A 15000-nucleotide genomic window follows, 5' to 3' on the forward strand; every position below is an offset into this window, starting at 1 on the left:
TGACCTCAGGTCCACCTGTTTGACATTGATGTGCCAGGTAAAATACGATTTCAAGAATCAGAAGTACTGGCACCAGGCAATGAAATCACTTCCGTAGAAACACGTATGTATGAAATAGTTACGTTCAGTTGTTTTCATTTTAAACTAGATTGCAGACGTTATCTATTGGGGCTCTGGAACGGATGAACAAAAGAAAAAAAATGGATGAATAAGAAACTTTGAAAACTTGGAGACCTCAATCAATTTTACTTACTTTAATAATAATAATAATAATAATAATAATAATAATAATAATAAAAGTGTTCTTTTATAGCGCTAATTGCCGAAGCCTCAAAGCGCTTTACAATATACTTGTCAAACCATAAACACACTCTTACCGAGCCAAACAGACACACACAACAGTCGTACACACTAACTATGCGAGTTTTACAAATTGAAATTGACATTCAACAAAATGGAATAAAAAAATAAAACGTATAATAATTTACTCATCAATAAGAAAATTCCTAGGATAAAAATTTCTGGAAAAGATGAGTTTTTAGATTGGTGCTTGATCTGCACATAAGGCTGAGCTCAACCAATTAAACAAAAATTAAAATGATTCGCATTTAGATAGTTACTAAATAGACTCTCTTCATTCCACTTGTTGAAGATTCATACTTTTTATTTCACCACATAATGAATGACATAAATTAATTAGTGTAGCCTTATCAATTTTAATGTTATGACCATACAACTGAGTGAGAAGATTTGAAATGAAAAAAACCCAGAACTGACAAAGCCAAGCACAAATCAAGAAAAACAAGTGCCAATGCACAAAAACAAAGATGCACGCATCTACTTTTAATGTTAATTAATATCCATGCAATACGGCCAATGAGTTTTGAATACCGAATTTTAACTGCAACTAATCAGGGATTTGAACGTGCTGTCTTAGAAGGTGGGGAAATAACAGATTAATTTCCTGTGCTCAGTGTGAAAAGGGTATGCTGGAAGTCAGGATTTATGCTCCAACTGGTTATAGACTGGATAATGGAAAGGACAATAGAGTGTTCGATAGTGTAAATTAGACCATGTAAAATAAATAAGGATGATCGTTTTAGTGTTGGTCACACATCCTTTGCTGACAATAAATTCGTAGTTCGATGTTTATATTTGCTAAAATATATACAAGGCAAATATAAACATCGAACTTCGAATATATCGTCAGCTGCAAAAGTAAGCATAAATTCACAAAGTTGAAAGAATGTTCTGGCTGAATTTGTTTTCCCCCTCTTTGCTTTATTTTCTTGGTTCAAATTTAATTCATTTTAATATCTCAATGGACAAGAATCTCTGACTGATGCAAAGGGTTGTCATCATGATGTTGGTCTAATTGTCTATCATCATCAACTGGAGACCTTTTCTTCCAGAGACCTGTATCGTAATATTTGCTTATTATACAAGGTTACCCTGAAACGTCTTGACACAACTCTTGTAATTTCAAAACTATAATAGATATGAAACTGACACAGGTATCAAAGCAAAGCTAAGCTTATGTCCTTTTGGTTTATCATTCCAAGTTTCGGCATAGTTACCGTTCCCATCCACACAGAGTGGCCAATGATTCCCCAGTTATTGCATCACGTCGAAGAATTAACTTGGCATACTCGACACCATCGAGTCACCTCCGCTTGTACCTCTCCATCTCTGCCAAAATTTGCCTCCTTGATGTGTCTCTTAAGTATAAAGAAAAGGAAAAAGTCACTTGGAGCTCAATCAGAACTTTAAGGGGGAGTGTTCTACGACTTCAAGAAAACTTACTCTTTCAATGTGGTCATGCGTTTGTGTGTTCATTCTCTGTATCCAACGGGCACATATCTTTCTGTAACCCAGGATTTCTCTAACAATATTTCCATCTCTTCCCTGTGAAATTCCAAACATTTGTGAAATGACTGATTGTTTTATCCAGCGATTAACTCAATTAAGTTCGTAAATTGTTTTGTTGATTTGCTGCGGTTGGTGCACTTTTGCAACTGATCATTTTGATTTGAAATTTCTGTTTTGATCATCTGGTTTACCACAGCATAATAATACATTTAGGGTTTTCACCATGAAGATTTAACAGCATTGTGAGAGATCTGCTACTTAGTCATAAGATTTAATTATCTTTTGTGTATGAAAGATTTCTAACCTACTTTAAGTGTGCAAAATTTCATGACGGGGAGAAGAAGTGGTGGTGGTAGTGGTGGTGGTGGTGGGAGAGGGGTTGAGATAGGATATTAAGTGACTCTGGTATAAAATATAAAATAAACAGTCCCTTCTTTTCATTTATTACACCCCTCTTGGTAATGATTTACAGGCATAGCAAAGTGCCGATATGGTAATGATTTACAGGCATAGCAAAGTGCCGATATGGTAATGATTTACAGGCATAGCTAGGTGCCGATATGGTAATGATTTACAGGCATAGCTAAGTGCCGATATGGTAGTGATTTACAGGCATAGCTAGGTGCCGATATGGTAATGATTTACATTTACAGGCATAGCAAAGTGCCGATATGGTAATGATTTACAGGCATAGCTAGGTGCTGATATGGTAATGATTTACAGGCATAACAAGGTGCTGATATGGTAATGATTTACAGGCATAGCTAGGTGCCTTTATAGTAATGATTTACAGGCATAGCTAGGTGCCGATATGGTAATGATTTAGAGGCATAGCTAAGTGCTGATATGGTAATGATTTACAGGCATAGCTAAGTGCTGATAGGGTAATGATTTACAGGCATAGCTAAGTGCTGATATGGTAATGATTTACAGGCATAGCTAGGTGCTGATATGGTAATGATTTACAGGCATAGCTAAGTGCTGATATGGTAATGATTTACAGGCATAGCTAAGTGCTGATATGGTAATGATTTACAGGCATAGCTAAGTGCTGATATGGTAATGATTTACAGGCATAGCTAAGTGCTGATATGGTAATGATTTACAGGCATAGCTAAGTGCTGATATGGTAATGATTTACAGGCATAGCTAAGTGCTGATATGGTAATGATTTACAGGCATAGCTAAGTGCTGATATGGTAATGATTTACAGGAATAGCCTGGTGCTGATATGGTAATGATTTACAGGAATAGCTAGGTGCTGATATGGTAATGATTTACAGGCATAGCTAGGTGCTGATATGGTAATGATTTACAGGCATATCTAGGTGCTGATATGGTAATGATTTACAGGCATAGCTAAGTGCTGATATGGTAATGATTTACAGGCATAGCTAGGTGCCTTTATGGTAATGATTTACAGGCATATCTAGGTGCCGACATGGCAATGATTTACAGGCATAGCTAGGTGCTGATATGGTAATGATTTACAGGCATAGCTAGGTGCTGATATGGTAATGATTTACAGGCATAGCTAGGTGCCGATATGGTAATGATTTACAGGCATAGCTAAGTGCCTATATGGTAATGATTTACAGGCATAGCTAGGTGCCGACATGGCAATGATTTACATGCATAGCTAGGTGCTGATATGGTAATGATTTACAGGCATAGGTAGGTGCTGATATGGTAATGATTTACAGGCATAGCTAGGTGCCTATATGGTAATGATTTACAGGCATAGTTAGGTGCCTATATGGTAATGATTTACAGGCATAGCTAGGTGCCGATATGGATTCTTGAATATCAGCATGGTTATGTTAACAATGAAGTAGGAATTACTGAATAATTAGGTATAGAATAATATAATTGTATTGTTATTGTTCTTGAAGTTTCAATGAAATAAATAATTTCTGGTTTCATTCAAGTAAAATTTGTTGATTGGGAGATGTCGATCTAATAAAATAATTTTTGAACTTTTGTTGATTTTCGGCATTTGGTATTGATGCGTAGCACTCCTAAGGTCATGCTGTGTCAAGAACTCAGTGCCAAAAATCAATGCAAGTTCAATATTTGTATACTATTTATTCTTAACTTTCCCTGCAGCATTTTGCATGGTAGGTATTGGAATCTGCTATGATATCAGGTTTGCTGAATTGGCTCAAATGATGAGCAGAAAAGGTATGTCTTCTTTGTATGTTAATTGTTTTATTCTAATGATGATAATAATAATAATAATAATAATAATAATAATAATAATAATAATAATAATAATAATAATAATAATAATAATAATAATAATAACATTATTAATAATAATAATAATAGTAGTAGTAATAATAATAATAATAATAATAATAATAATAATAATAATAGTAATAATAATAATAATAATAATAATAATAATAATAATAGTCTATTAGAAATTAATGGAGTTTAGATCATGTGATCACAAAACAAAGGGTATTGAAAGGATATTTTACAGCTCACGGAAAATTCAAATATGTTTGGAAATAATTAAATTTACAAAAGGCTCGTTACTCACATTCTCTCACCATGCTCAGGTGTAAAATGAATACCTGGTCTTTAACAGCGTTGTCTTCATCCGAAAAATTGTAATATCGCCTAACAGGCGTCATGTCCCGTCCTACGTTTTAAATGTTGCTGTTGACCAGGGACCCCCTGTAAAACGCTTTGAGCATATTTAGTGGATGTTGCGCTATATAAAAGCTCAATTTAAACCAAAAAAAAAAATATATATATATATATCTATATATATATATATATATATATATATATATATATCTATATATATATATATATATATATATATATATATATATATATATATATTATATATATATATATCTTCATCATCATAGCGTTCTCTATCGAGGATCGGGTTATGGGCCATTTGCAAAACCTTTCATTCCTGTCTGTCCTGGCCCTGTTTCTTTATATTTTTTCTTTGGAGATTCTTCAATATCCTCGTGACATTCTTCATTACCCTCTTTATTGAACTCCTCGGTCTCCCTCGTCTCTTTACCTGCATCGCTTGCGACGCAAAAAAAAATCGCAAAATATCACTGATTTGCATTGCAATCGAAAAATCTGCAATTATTTTTTGCAAATTATTGAAAATTTTCGAGATTTTGCAAATATAAAAACAAAACAAAAAAGACAAATAAAAAACCCAAAAGAGGCGAATATTTTTGTCTTTTAATTTGATGGCTCATGTAGAAAGGTAATTAATCAAGAGTAGTTTCTTTTTTATTATCTCATTTCCTTTCTTTTTCACTAGTGCTGATATGACTCTACATTTGTTGCAAGCACCATGAAACCTTTAAAAACAAACAAATACCTTTCTCTTTCATGAACTAATTATGGGATTTTAGGAAAATTAATCACAGATGTTCGCAAATTTGTTGCAATTTTTTTGTATGCAAATTTTGCTGTTTTTAGCTTGCAAAAGACCGCCATGTCAGATGTCAGTCTGCCAATGCTTCACACCCCAATTTCATTTTTCTCTTCACTTTTTCTTCATATTTCTTCATACGTGCAGTAATATTCTTTTCAGTCGAATTAATCTTGATTTATTTTATTTATTAAACACAAAGTGATGATATATTTTTTTCCTTGTAAATTATCTCCCTGTTATCTCCCTGCTTGACACGCATATGAGAAATATATTAAATTAACGTATCTATATGTATAATTCTTATTTTTCGCTCCTTGTAATGTATGAGTATCTTGTGACATTAGATAATGATTGGTAATCAATGAAGATCATCGTCACTACCGTTGTTGTTGACATCATTAGTATTGTCTGTTGATGTTGATTTTCACTCTCACTGTGCATTGTTATTATTGCTATTTTTATTATGATAATGATAACGATGGTGGTAGTGATGATGATGATGGTAGTAACGGTGGTGATAGCGTTAATGATATTATTGATTCTGTTATTATTATTGTTATTGTTGCTATTATTAGCATTATTATTAGTGGTAATAGTGGTGGTGCTAGTGGAAGTGGTGGTAGTAGTGGTGGTGGTAGTAGTAATAGCAACGGTAGTGGTAGTAGTAGTGGTAGTAGTGGCAGTAGTAGTAGTAGTAGTAGTAGTAGTAGTAGTAATAGTAGTAGTAGTGGTGGTGGTGGTGTTAGAAGTAGTAGCAGTAGTAGTAGTAGCAGCAGCAGTCGTGGTAGCGATAGCAGGGGTGGGGGGTAGTAGTAGTGGTAGTAGTAGTAGTGATAGTGATAGCAGGGGGGGGGGGGGTAGTAGTAGTAGTAGTAGTAGTAGAAGTAGTAATAGTCGTAGTAGTAGTGGTGGTAGTAGTGTTGGTAGTGGTAGCAGTAGTGATGGTAGTAGTGGTTGTGGTAGTAGTTGTAGATGTAGTAGACGTAATAGTAGTGGTGGCTGTAGTGGTGTTAGTAGTAGTAGTGCTGGTGATAGTAGTAGTAGTAGTAGATGTACTGGTGGTAGCAGTTGTGGTAGTAGTTGTAGCGGCAATAATATTACTCTTGCTGTAAGAATATTTCATGGTTATATAAATCTTATGTAAACAAATCTCATTGTACAGTGTAAAAAATCATTGTCGTCATGTCATATCTTATGTTGATCAATAAGACGTGAATTATTTGAGTTGTACCAAGGTCTAAAAATCTATTAAATAACTAAACTATTAATTAAATCTTTAATTGATTTTACATAATTATTACCACCATTATAATTATCATTATTTTTATTATCATTATTATTATTATTATTATTATTATTATTATTATTATTATTATTATTATTATTATTATTATTATTATTATTATTATTATTATTATTGTCATTGTTATTATTATTATTATTATTATTATTATTATTATTATTATTATTATTATTATTATTATTATTATTATATTATTATTATTACTGTTATTATCATTATTATATTCGTTGTTTGCCTTGCTTTATTATTGATTTTACTTATTTGATTTGTTGAAAAAATATATTCTTGTATGAGTTACATTGGCAATTGCCTAAAATAAACGTTTTTGAACTCTTTTTTTTTTGTTATGCACTGTATTATGTTTGTTTACATGTTGTATATGATTTGTATTTATAAATATTTGAGTGTATTCCTCTTAGTGGGGACCTGTACTTGTGTCTGGATGAGACTTTGATGTACTTTGATAGTCTCCTTTTGGAATCTACATCTGTTTCCTATTTGAACCAATTCCCCTTTGTCTTACCTTTTCTTGGGTGCTTTAATTGTAATTCTAGAACTTTTTATTATACCATTTCCTTCCTTTTTACTGGCGCTGATATGACCTTAATTTGTTGCAAGCACCATAAAACCCTTAAAAACAAAAAAAACAAACAAAGTTTACCCGGGTTACTTTTACCCCATGCCTATTACTATTTATTACATTTTTCTGAAACAAATTATAGGCGTAATATCCAAGCTAATGTTTTTAATTTCTATTGCAAAAAGCCTTCTTTATTTTTAAGGTTGCAAACTATTACTGTATCCTGGGGCCTTCAACATGACAACGGGGCCTGCCCACTGGGAGTTGTTACAGAGAGGCAGGGCCCTGGACAACCAGGTTTATGTGGCTACTGCGTCGCCTGCTAGGGACCAGAATGCCACCTATGTAGCTTGGGGACATTCTATGGTTGTCAACCCATGGTAACTAAACATTTTTAGTTCATTTTAAACGGCCGTCTCAACACATTTTATGTCAATTAAAAGTTGACACTGTGCTGTTTTTAACTCACTCAACCCTAACACAGACTATATATCCGTAGTTTACCCTGGTTACTTTACCCCATGCCTATTTGTTACATTTTTCTGACACAAATTATAGGCGTAATATCAAAGCTAATGTTTTTAATTTCTATATGTTAATGATAGTTGAATAAAACTATCTATATATATGCTCATTTTATTACAATTTTTTCCAATTTTGAAAAGTAGCAAAAATCTCTAGGATTGAGTGAGTTAAACGGCCATCTCAACACATTTTATGTCAATTAAAATATGACACTGCCGTTTTTAAGTCTGTCTTTGACACAACTGTAGGATCAAACCGTATATATTTTGAGGTTTCAAGAAATTGGCTGACTAGTTTTTCAATTTCAAGATTATTATTTAATATTGCATAGATAGCATCTCCTGTATAAGAGAGCTCAGTGGTATCAGTATCATGCTTGACGGCTTTACGTGGAGGAATGTTATAGACACTACCTAGATCTACTTCATTGGTGCGCAACTACTACAAAACATCCTCCTTGTTTCACTTTTATTCTTCTCGTGATCTAAACCTTAGTTCTTATATCACATATTTTACTGGCTCTAAATGGCCTAAACTTCAATAAACAATCACCATTACAACTGCAATTGTCATTGTTACATTTCTACTCAGTACCTGTGGTGTCCGGGGTCCCTCAACTAAGAGGGTCAAGAATAGCCCAACGCCAAGCCAGCGTGTCGTAAAAGGCGACTAATGGTGTGTGATTCCCCCATCTTTGAGTCACCTGGTCCTCCAGGTTGGGGTTGGCAAAGGGTTAACACCCCTTTCCGTTAAACTCAAACCGTTACTGAAACGCAGACGGACAAACCAAATCTTTTTTTTAGCTTGGGCAACCGAAGCTGATATACAGAGAAGTGGTAAGACCTGGAATGAGATAAAAAAAAAGTTAGCTCAGGATAGAGAAAGATGGAAACTGTTTGTCTGTGGCCTATACCCTGACCCAGGGTGAAAAAGGCAATGATGATGATGATGACCTAGGTTTACCTAATTGGTCTAAATGCCATTGGAATCAACTGGTCCAAGCCGCCATATGATGGATTCTCTCATGATAGACCTTTGAGTTTCCACATGGAGATGATGACGTGTTGACTGTTGACAATTGGTTTACAAAGATCTGATGAAATCCACTTGGTTGCAATAATTTACAATTGCTTTACAAATGTTGCTTTACACTTGTTGATGAATTTTTGACTCCCGATAAAATCCTAATAATTTTCCCAAATTTTACTCATGACAAAGTTACCAGGACTTTATTTATCTAAGTGTAATTCATTTAAGTATTTATTTATTTATTTCTTTACTTGCATACTTGCCTACCTTCCTACAGATCTACATACTTAACCATCTACCAACCTTCCTACCTACCGACTTACCTACTTTCTTACTATGTATTTTTTGTTGGTATTTGTGTCACCAACCTTGAATTGTAGAGTGGTTTATGAAAAAGATACATCTATTATGTCTTTGCATTTATTTTTTTTTGGTGTTGGTCTGGCCCAATTCCAATGTAGATAACATTTTGGCCAGTGATTATAATCAATATTCTGGGTGGGGTTCCCTACCTCCACAGTGGGCAGGGAGGTACTTACCGTGTCATCTGTCCCCTTATATCTGTTTTCCAACATGCTTTCTGTCTTTGTCTTGGTGTGAGATTGCTCGGTTTTGTCCCGACCCTGGCCTGAGTCCTTGACTGGGAGGGAAACAGTCAAATGCATAGTTATTGTTTTGGGACATGATATTTTTTTCCTTGTAAATCATTTCTCTGTTATGTATTATTATATTTGTTATTTTTAATGTATAATGCAAGCATTTGAGTGTATTCCTCTTTGTTGGATTTTGTGCTTGTGTCTGGATGAGACTTATAGGTGATCTCAAACTAAGTGCATTGGTGGTATGCTCTTGGAATCTACATCTGATCCCTATTTGTTCCCTGTTCCCCTATGTCTTACTTTGTCTTGGGTGCTTTAATTGTAATTCTAGAACTTTTTACTATCACATTTTCTTCCTTTTTACTGGCGCTGATATGACCTTAATGTGTTGCAAGTGCCGTAAAACCCTTAAAAACAAAGAACATAATCAATATTGATGTAAATGTCCAACTCTAAGATTATAATGATGTCCAAATCATCCAGAAATAAGATTTTTGACAATCAGTAAGTAGAAAGAAATTTTACCACTAATGTTTTTAGGATATATTTGTTCTAATTTTTGCAGGGGAGAGGTCATGGCACAAGCAGATGAGAAAGAAAGTGTTGTGTATGCCGATATAGGTAAGTCGCTCTGGAGAAAATAGCTAGCAACAACTATTAGTCCAGTAGATTTAGGGTTTCACTCAGAATAAATTGGTGCCAAGCTAATTTTTATTATTATAAAATTATACCATGATCTGAGCCTGTCTGTAATCATCTTAATATCCAGGCCTGTAAATCTTCCGTCTATTGTCGGATTTCCGACAGTACGATTTTGCTCTTAAGTGCTAATATTTTAAAGAAAAAAAAAATAGTAAAAATAAAATTCGTAACGTCAAAGAACAGAACCAATAATAAAGAAAATAAAAGACTTTTATTTCGTTCCTCGAAAAAAAATAGATTTTATTCCGTTTCAAATGCCGACTTAAAAAAAAAAAATTTTAATTTTCATTTGTCGCATAATCAGACAAAACAAAACTTGCCATCTATCTGTTAGCTATAATATTATCATACCATCTACACGCTCCGCTAGACGTGGCTGTATTCACTGCCTGGCTACTGTGCCACGGCCAGCAAGAGTGGGTCGCGGAGTTTGCGCGAGTTGTCTTCTCACACACACACACCTAGTCAGTAAATAATGCACGCACAGAAGTGTGTCTAACCGGACCGGAAGGTTTCTCTCTATTTTGCTACCGACACACATGCATATCTCCGGTTCTTATTTCTCAGTCTCTATATTTCTTTGGTTCCGTCCGGATGTGAGATGGACGGGAAAATAATAATGCGAAATAATTATTTTTCTTTGAAATATATATTCTTCTTCGAAAGCTCTCACACGGCCGCACCACCTCCTTTACTTCTTCTTCTCTTTTCTTCTTCTTCTTCTTCTTCTTCTTCTTCTTCTCTTCTTCTTCTTCTTCTTCTTCTTCTTCTTCTTCTTCTTCTTCTATAAGAATTAATCCAAATAAACGAAAGAATCAGCGTAAACATTTAGCACAAACAGGAGCGAAGATACGCAGATACACATCCTTCAAAAGGGTAGGAATTGTTCTCTTCTTTGTGTCTATTTTCGCGTGTTCAAAAAGTTCCGACAATTTTTTCACCAACCATTTACAAGCCTGTAATATCTTTTATTTCTCTCTTATTCTTGGCCCCCTGTTTCACTATTCTGAAAATATGTTTCTTGCCTTCTTTACTTTCTAATTGCTCATACATATCTTTGGATGTCTCGGACGCTGATTTTGCAATGGCTCTTTTTGCTCTTTTATTGTCTTTATACAGCTGTTTTGATGATAAGTTCACATTGCATTCTATCAAATGGACTATAAACAATAAAGATTACACATTAGTGTGTGTGTGTGTATATATATCTGGCTGGCAGACATGAGTATTTTACTTTAATGCAAAGCATCAATTGTGAGAAGATTGGCATAAATGAAACTACAGACGACTTTACCCAATTTTTACTTACTTTTCTAAACCTTTTTTTTTTTCAAAACACACACAGTCTAGTCAACTTTTATTTTTATTGTTACCACATGAGGTTCTATTAAATTAGACCCCTTTTGAAGTCGAAGTCTAGCAGACTTGTGACACCCAATCACATATTCAAGAGAAGGCAAGTCAGACTAGTAATTATCGAGGCATTGAGGGAAGAGCAAGTTTATGAACATTAAAACACCAGCAAAGTTTTCATCACACTTAAATGCTTTTATCAAATTATGAAAAATACACTATAGCAGCGGGTGGTTGGATGGGAGCATCACCCTTGAATCATATACCTATGATGTTCGCATGGGTGTACGATCCGATAGTGATGTCGTTTCTTCTTCTCTTTACTAGCCTATCCTGCTTCTTTGGTTTGTGATTGTATTTTTGACAGGGGATATTTTTTTTCCTGTAAATCCTCTGCCTGTTTGTTCTTGGTTATTTATAATTTAGCTTATGATATCTTTAGGTTATGATTTTGATTGACATTTGTACTATTTTTGTTAGATTGCTTGTTTTTTTGTTTCAGCGGTCTCTCATATAACCTCAATTGTGTTGGAAGAGACCTAAAGCAACAAACAAACAAACACTATAGCAGGTTCATTCAACTAATTTTTCTTCCCGCAGATTTGGACAAATTGCGTGAAGTCCGTACCATGGTTCCATTGACCAATCAGCGACGCAGCGATTTGTACCAGGTGACCTCTCCACCGAGCTAATAACTAACAATAGTGAAACTAGGATATGTGATTGAGTATCAGAGGCTGTTGTTTTGGAATAGATATTTAAAATACTGTTTCAATGTTTCATGCAATGATAGTTGTGTGCCATTGTTTAAACACTTCTTGTGCTATCTTACTGATCTGTTGCAATAAGATTGGGGGCAAATGAAATTCTGCTCTTTGGAATCTGTATTTGATGCTAGATAGATTAAGGAAAACTAAACGCTTGTCATATGACGTATCCTTGAGTGGAGGAAGCAGTACTGTCGCTCGTCTTTGAATATTCCAAAACTTATGGAGTTTCTTATATATTGGGCTTCAGATACTGCTCCAGCACTTAAGAATATGTCTTATGATAACTTTAAACAACAATAGAAAAATGCTTTTGTCCAATTAAGTAAAATTATTGTATGTGATTCTCATTGTGCAAGTACCTTTAGCCATCACCAATCGGCCGGAGTCCTTGGCTATGGGGGAAACAGTCAAATGTATAGTATTAATTTTAGGAGTTGATATTTTTTTTTCTTTCTTTGTAAACGTATCTCTCTGTAACGTACTGTAATTTCTTTTTTTTTTTTTTTGGAATATTATGGATTGTAAACATTTGATTGTATTCCTCATATGTGACCCCTCGCCTCGAAACAGTATTAAGTCGGGACTTTTAACTTTGGGTTTTTCATACTCAATTTTAAGAGCATCTGAACTCCACCAGAAAATTGTCCTCAGAATAGCAAATTCTAAACTTACCCAACCATTCCCCCCCCCCCCCCCCCCCCCCCCCCCCCACATCATTTATTTAAGTTGTTAAGTTGGTAGACGTTTTGAAGGCATTAAACCTAAATCTAACAGATACAAAAACTCTTTTATGCCCACAGCAGTAAGACTACTAAATGAAGAGCAGTAATGTATATATATATATAAATAGACAGTGCCTTAGTACGTTTGTTTTTTTTCTCTCCTCTCTCTCTCTCTCTCTCTCTCTCTCTCTCTCTCTCTCTCTCTCTCTCTCTCTCTCTCTCTCTCTCTCTCTCTCTCTCTCTCTCTCTTTCTCTCCCTCTCTCTTTTTCTCTCGCTATCTATATATCTACCTGTCTACCTATATATCTATCTATCTATATATATAAATGTTTGTCATCATGATGATAAGGTTATACGAAGCCTATTTAAGTGCGAGTCTGTGGGCGTGTATTTATGCGTGTGTGTGAGTGTGTGTGTGTATGTGTGGTTTCGCTTTTTTTGTTTTATGTATGTCTGTTTGCGTATATTATGTAAATGCTGTAACCAGATGAAAAATTGCCTTTGTGGACAATAAAGATTACATATTATTATTAATATTATTATTATTGTTGTTATTATTATTATTATTATTATTATTATTATTATTATTATTATTATTATTATCATTATTATTATTATTATTATTATTATTATTATTATTATTATTATCATTGGAGTGTGCATTGTGCTGAGGTCGGGCATCCGAGTCACCAAATGGTCACCAGTGTTTCTCGTCTCGAGAAACTAGGTCATCGATGATTTTAGTGTTGAAAAAGTCTCGACCTTGACCTTGGTCTCGATGCATTCTCTAGTCTCGACAATCTCTGTCATCGCTGCTTCTCGTATTGAGTATTGAGTCTGAAACTGCTGCAAGGCGCAAGCCCATGACAGGTTGGTATGTAATTACGTATGTGTTCGTTTGCGTGTGTGTGTGTCCAGTCTGGATTTTTCATCCCTCTCTCACACAAAATCCCTCCATTACTTACTTGAGCTTTTGTATAGCGCAATATCCACTAAACGTGCTCAAAGCGCTTTACAAGGGGCCCCTGGCCAACAGCAACACATAACATGTAGGACGAGACATGACGCCTGTCAGGCGATATTACAAATTTTTGGGACAGACAACGCTGTTAACGGCCAGGTACTCATTTTACACCTGAGTACGGTGAGAGAATGTGAGTAAAGAGCCTTCTCCAAGGCGAGGCTCGAACCCAGGACCTTCCGATCCGAAAGCGAGTGTCATACCACTAGACCACATAGCCGCACAATGTTTGTTTTTGCCGTCGGTAGGTGGCCATGGCTTGTTGACTCGATGATGCTTCAATAGACACTTAGATAACCACATCTCTCGGACTGGGTGGGGTTCCTGACCTCCCATAGTGGGCAGGGGTGTACATACTGCGTCTTCTATACCCCTATATCTGTTTTCCAAAATGCTCTCTGTCTTTGTCTTGGAATGAGATGACTTGGTTTTGTCCTGGCTGGGAAGGAAACAGTCAAATGCATAGTTATTGTTTTTGGAGATGATATTTTTTTCCTTGTAAATCATTTCTCTGTTATGTATTAATTTATTTGTTATTTTGAATGTATAATGTAAGTATTTCAGTTTATCCCTCTTTGTTGGGTCTTGTGCTTTTATCCGGATGAGACTTATAGGTGATCTCAAACTAAGTACATTGGTATGCTCTTGAAATCTACATCTGATTCCTATTCGTTCCCAGTTCCCCTTTGTTTTACTTTCTCTTGGGTGCTTTAATTGTAATTCTAGGACCTTTTACTATCCCACTTTCTTCCTTTTTACTGGCGCTGATATAACCTAATTGTGTTACAAGCACCGTAAAACCCTTAAAAACAAAAAAACAAACAAATGTCGTTATCCAGGGGTGTCGTTATTCCGGGGTTTTCAAGATGGCGGGAAAAGGGGGCGTGGTGAGATCCATGAATACCTAACAGTGCGATGCGCGGTCCAGTGCCTGAGAGAAAGCACGTCCAAAAACGTTAGAATGAGTATTTCTCATGTTTACAAAGGGTATAGATGCTATGCGCTTGGGTAAGAAGCTCACAACATTGCCATCCTGAAAAATAATGGACTAACACACATAACTTTGTGTTCCTGAGTGATGTCAACTTCGTTCTATCTATAGCTGTTT

General features: G+C 35.1%; 1 protein-coding gene across 1 annotated transcript in view; it reads left to right on the forward strand.

Annotated features, from left to right (window-relative positions):
- LOC144960031 (omega-amidase NIT2-like) overlaps positions 1-13410 on the forward strand; it is a 32285-nt gene extending 18875 nt beyond the window's left edge. Inside the window, exons 5-9 of the mRNA XM_078892976.1 lie at positions 10-103; positions 3976-4050; positions 7373-7550; positions 9889-9944; positions 11979-13410. Of these exons, the coding sequence (XP_078749102.1) occupies positions 10-103; positions 3976-4050; positions 7373-7550; positions 9889-9944; positions 11979-12070 (495 nt within the window). The 3' untranslated portion in view covers positions 12071-13410. The remainder of the gene's footprint in view (positions 1-9; positions 104-3975; positions 4051-7372; positions 7551-9888; positions 9945-11978) is intronic.
- Positions 13411-15000: the final 1590 nt, after the last annotated feature.

Source organism: Berghia stephanieae, chromosome 14 (assembly GCF_034508935.2).
Source record: "Berghia stephanieae isolate SIO BIC M18660-M18661 chromosome 14, UCSD_Bste_1.3, whole genome shotgun sequence".
Lineage (NCBI taxonomy): Eukaryota > Metazoa > Mollusca > Gastropoda > Nudibranchia > Aeolidiidae > Berghia > Berghia stephanieae.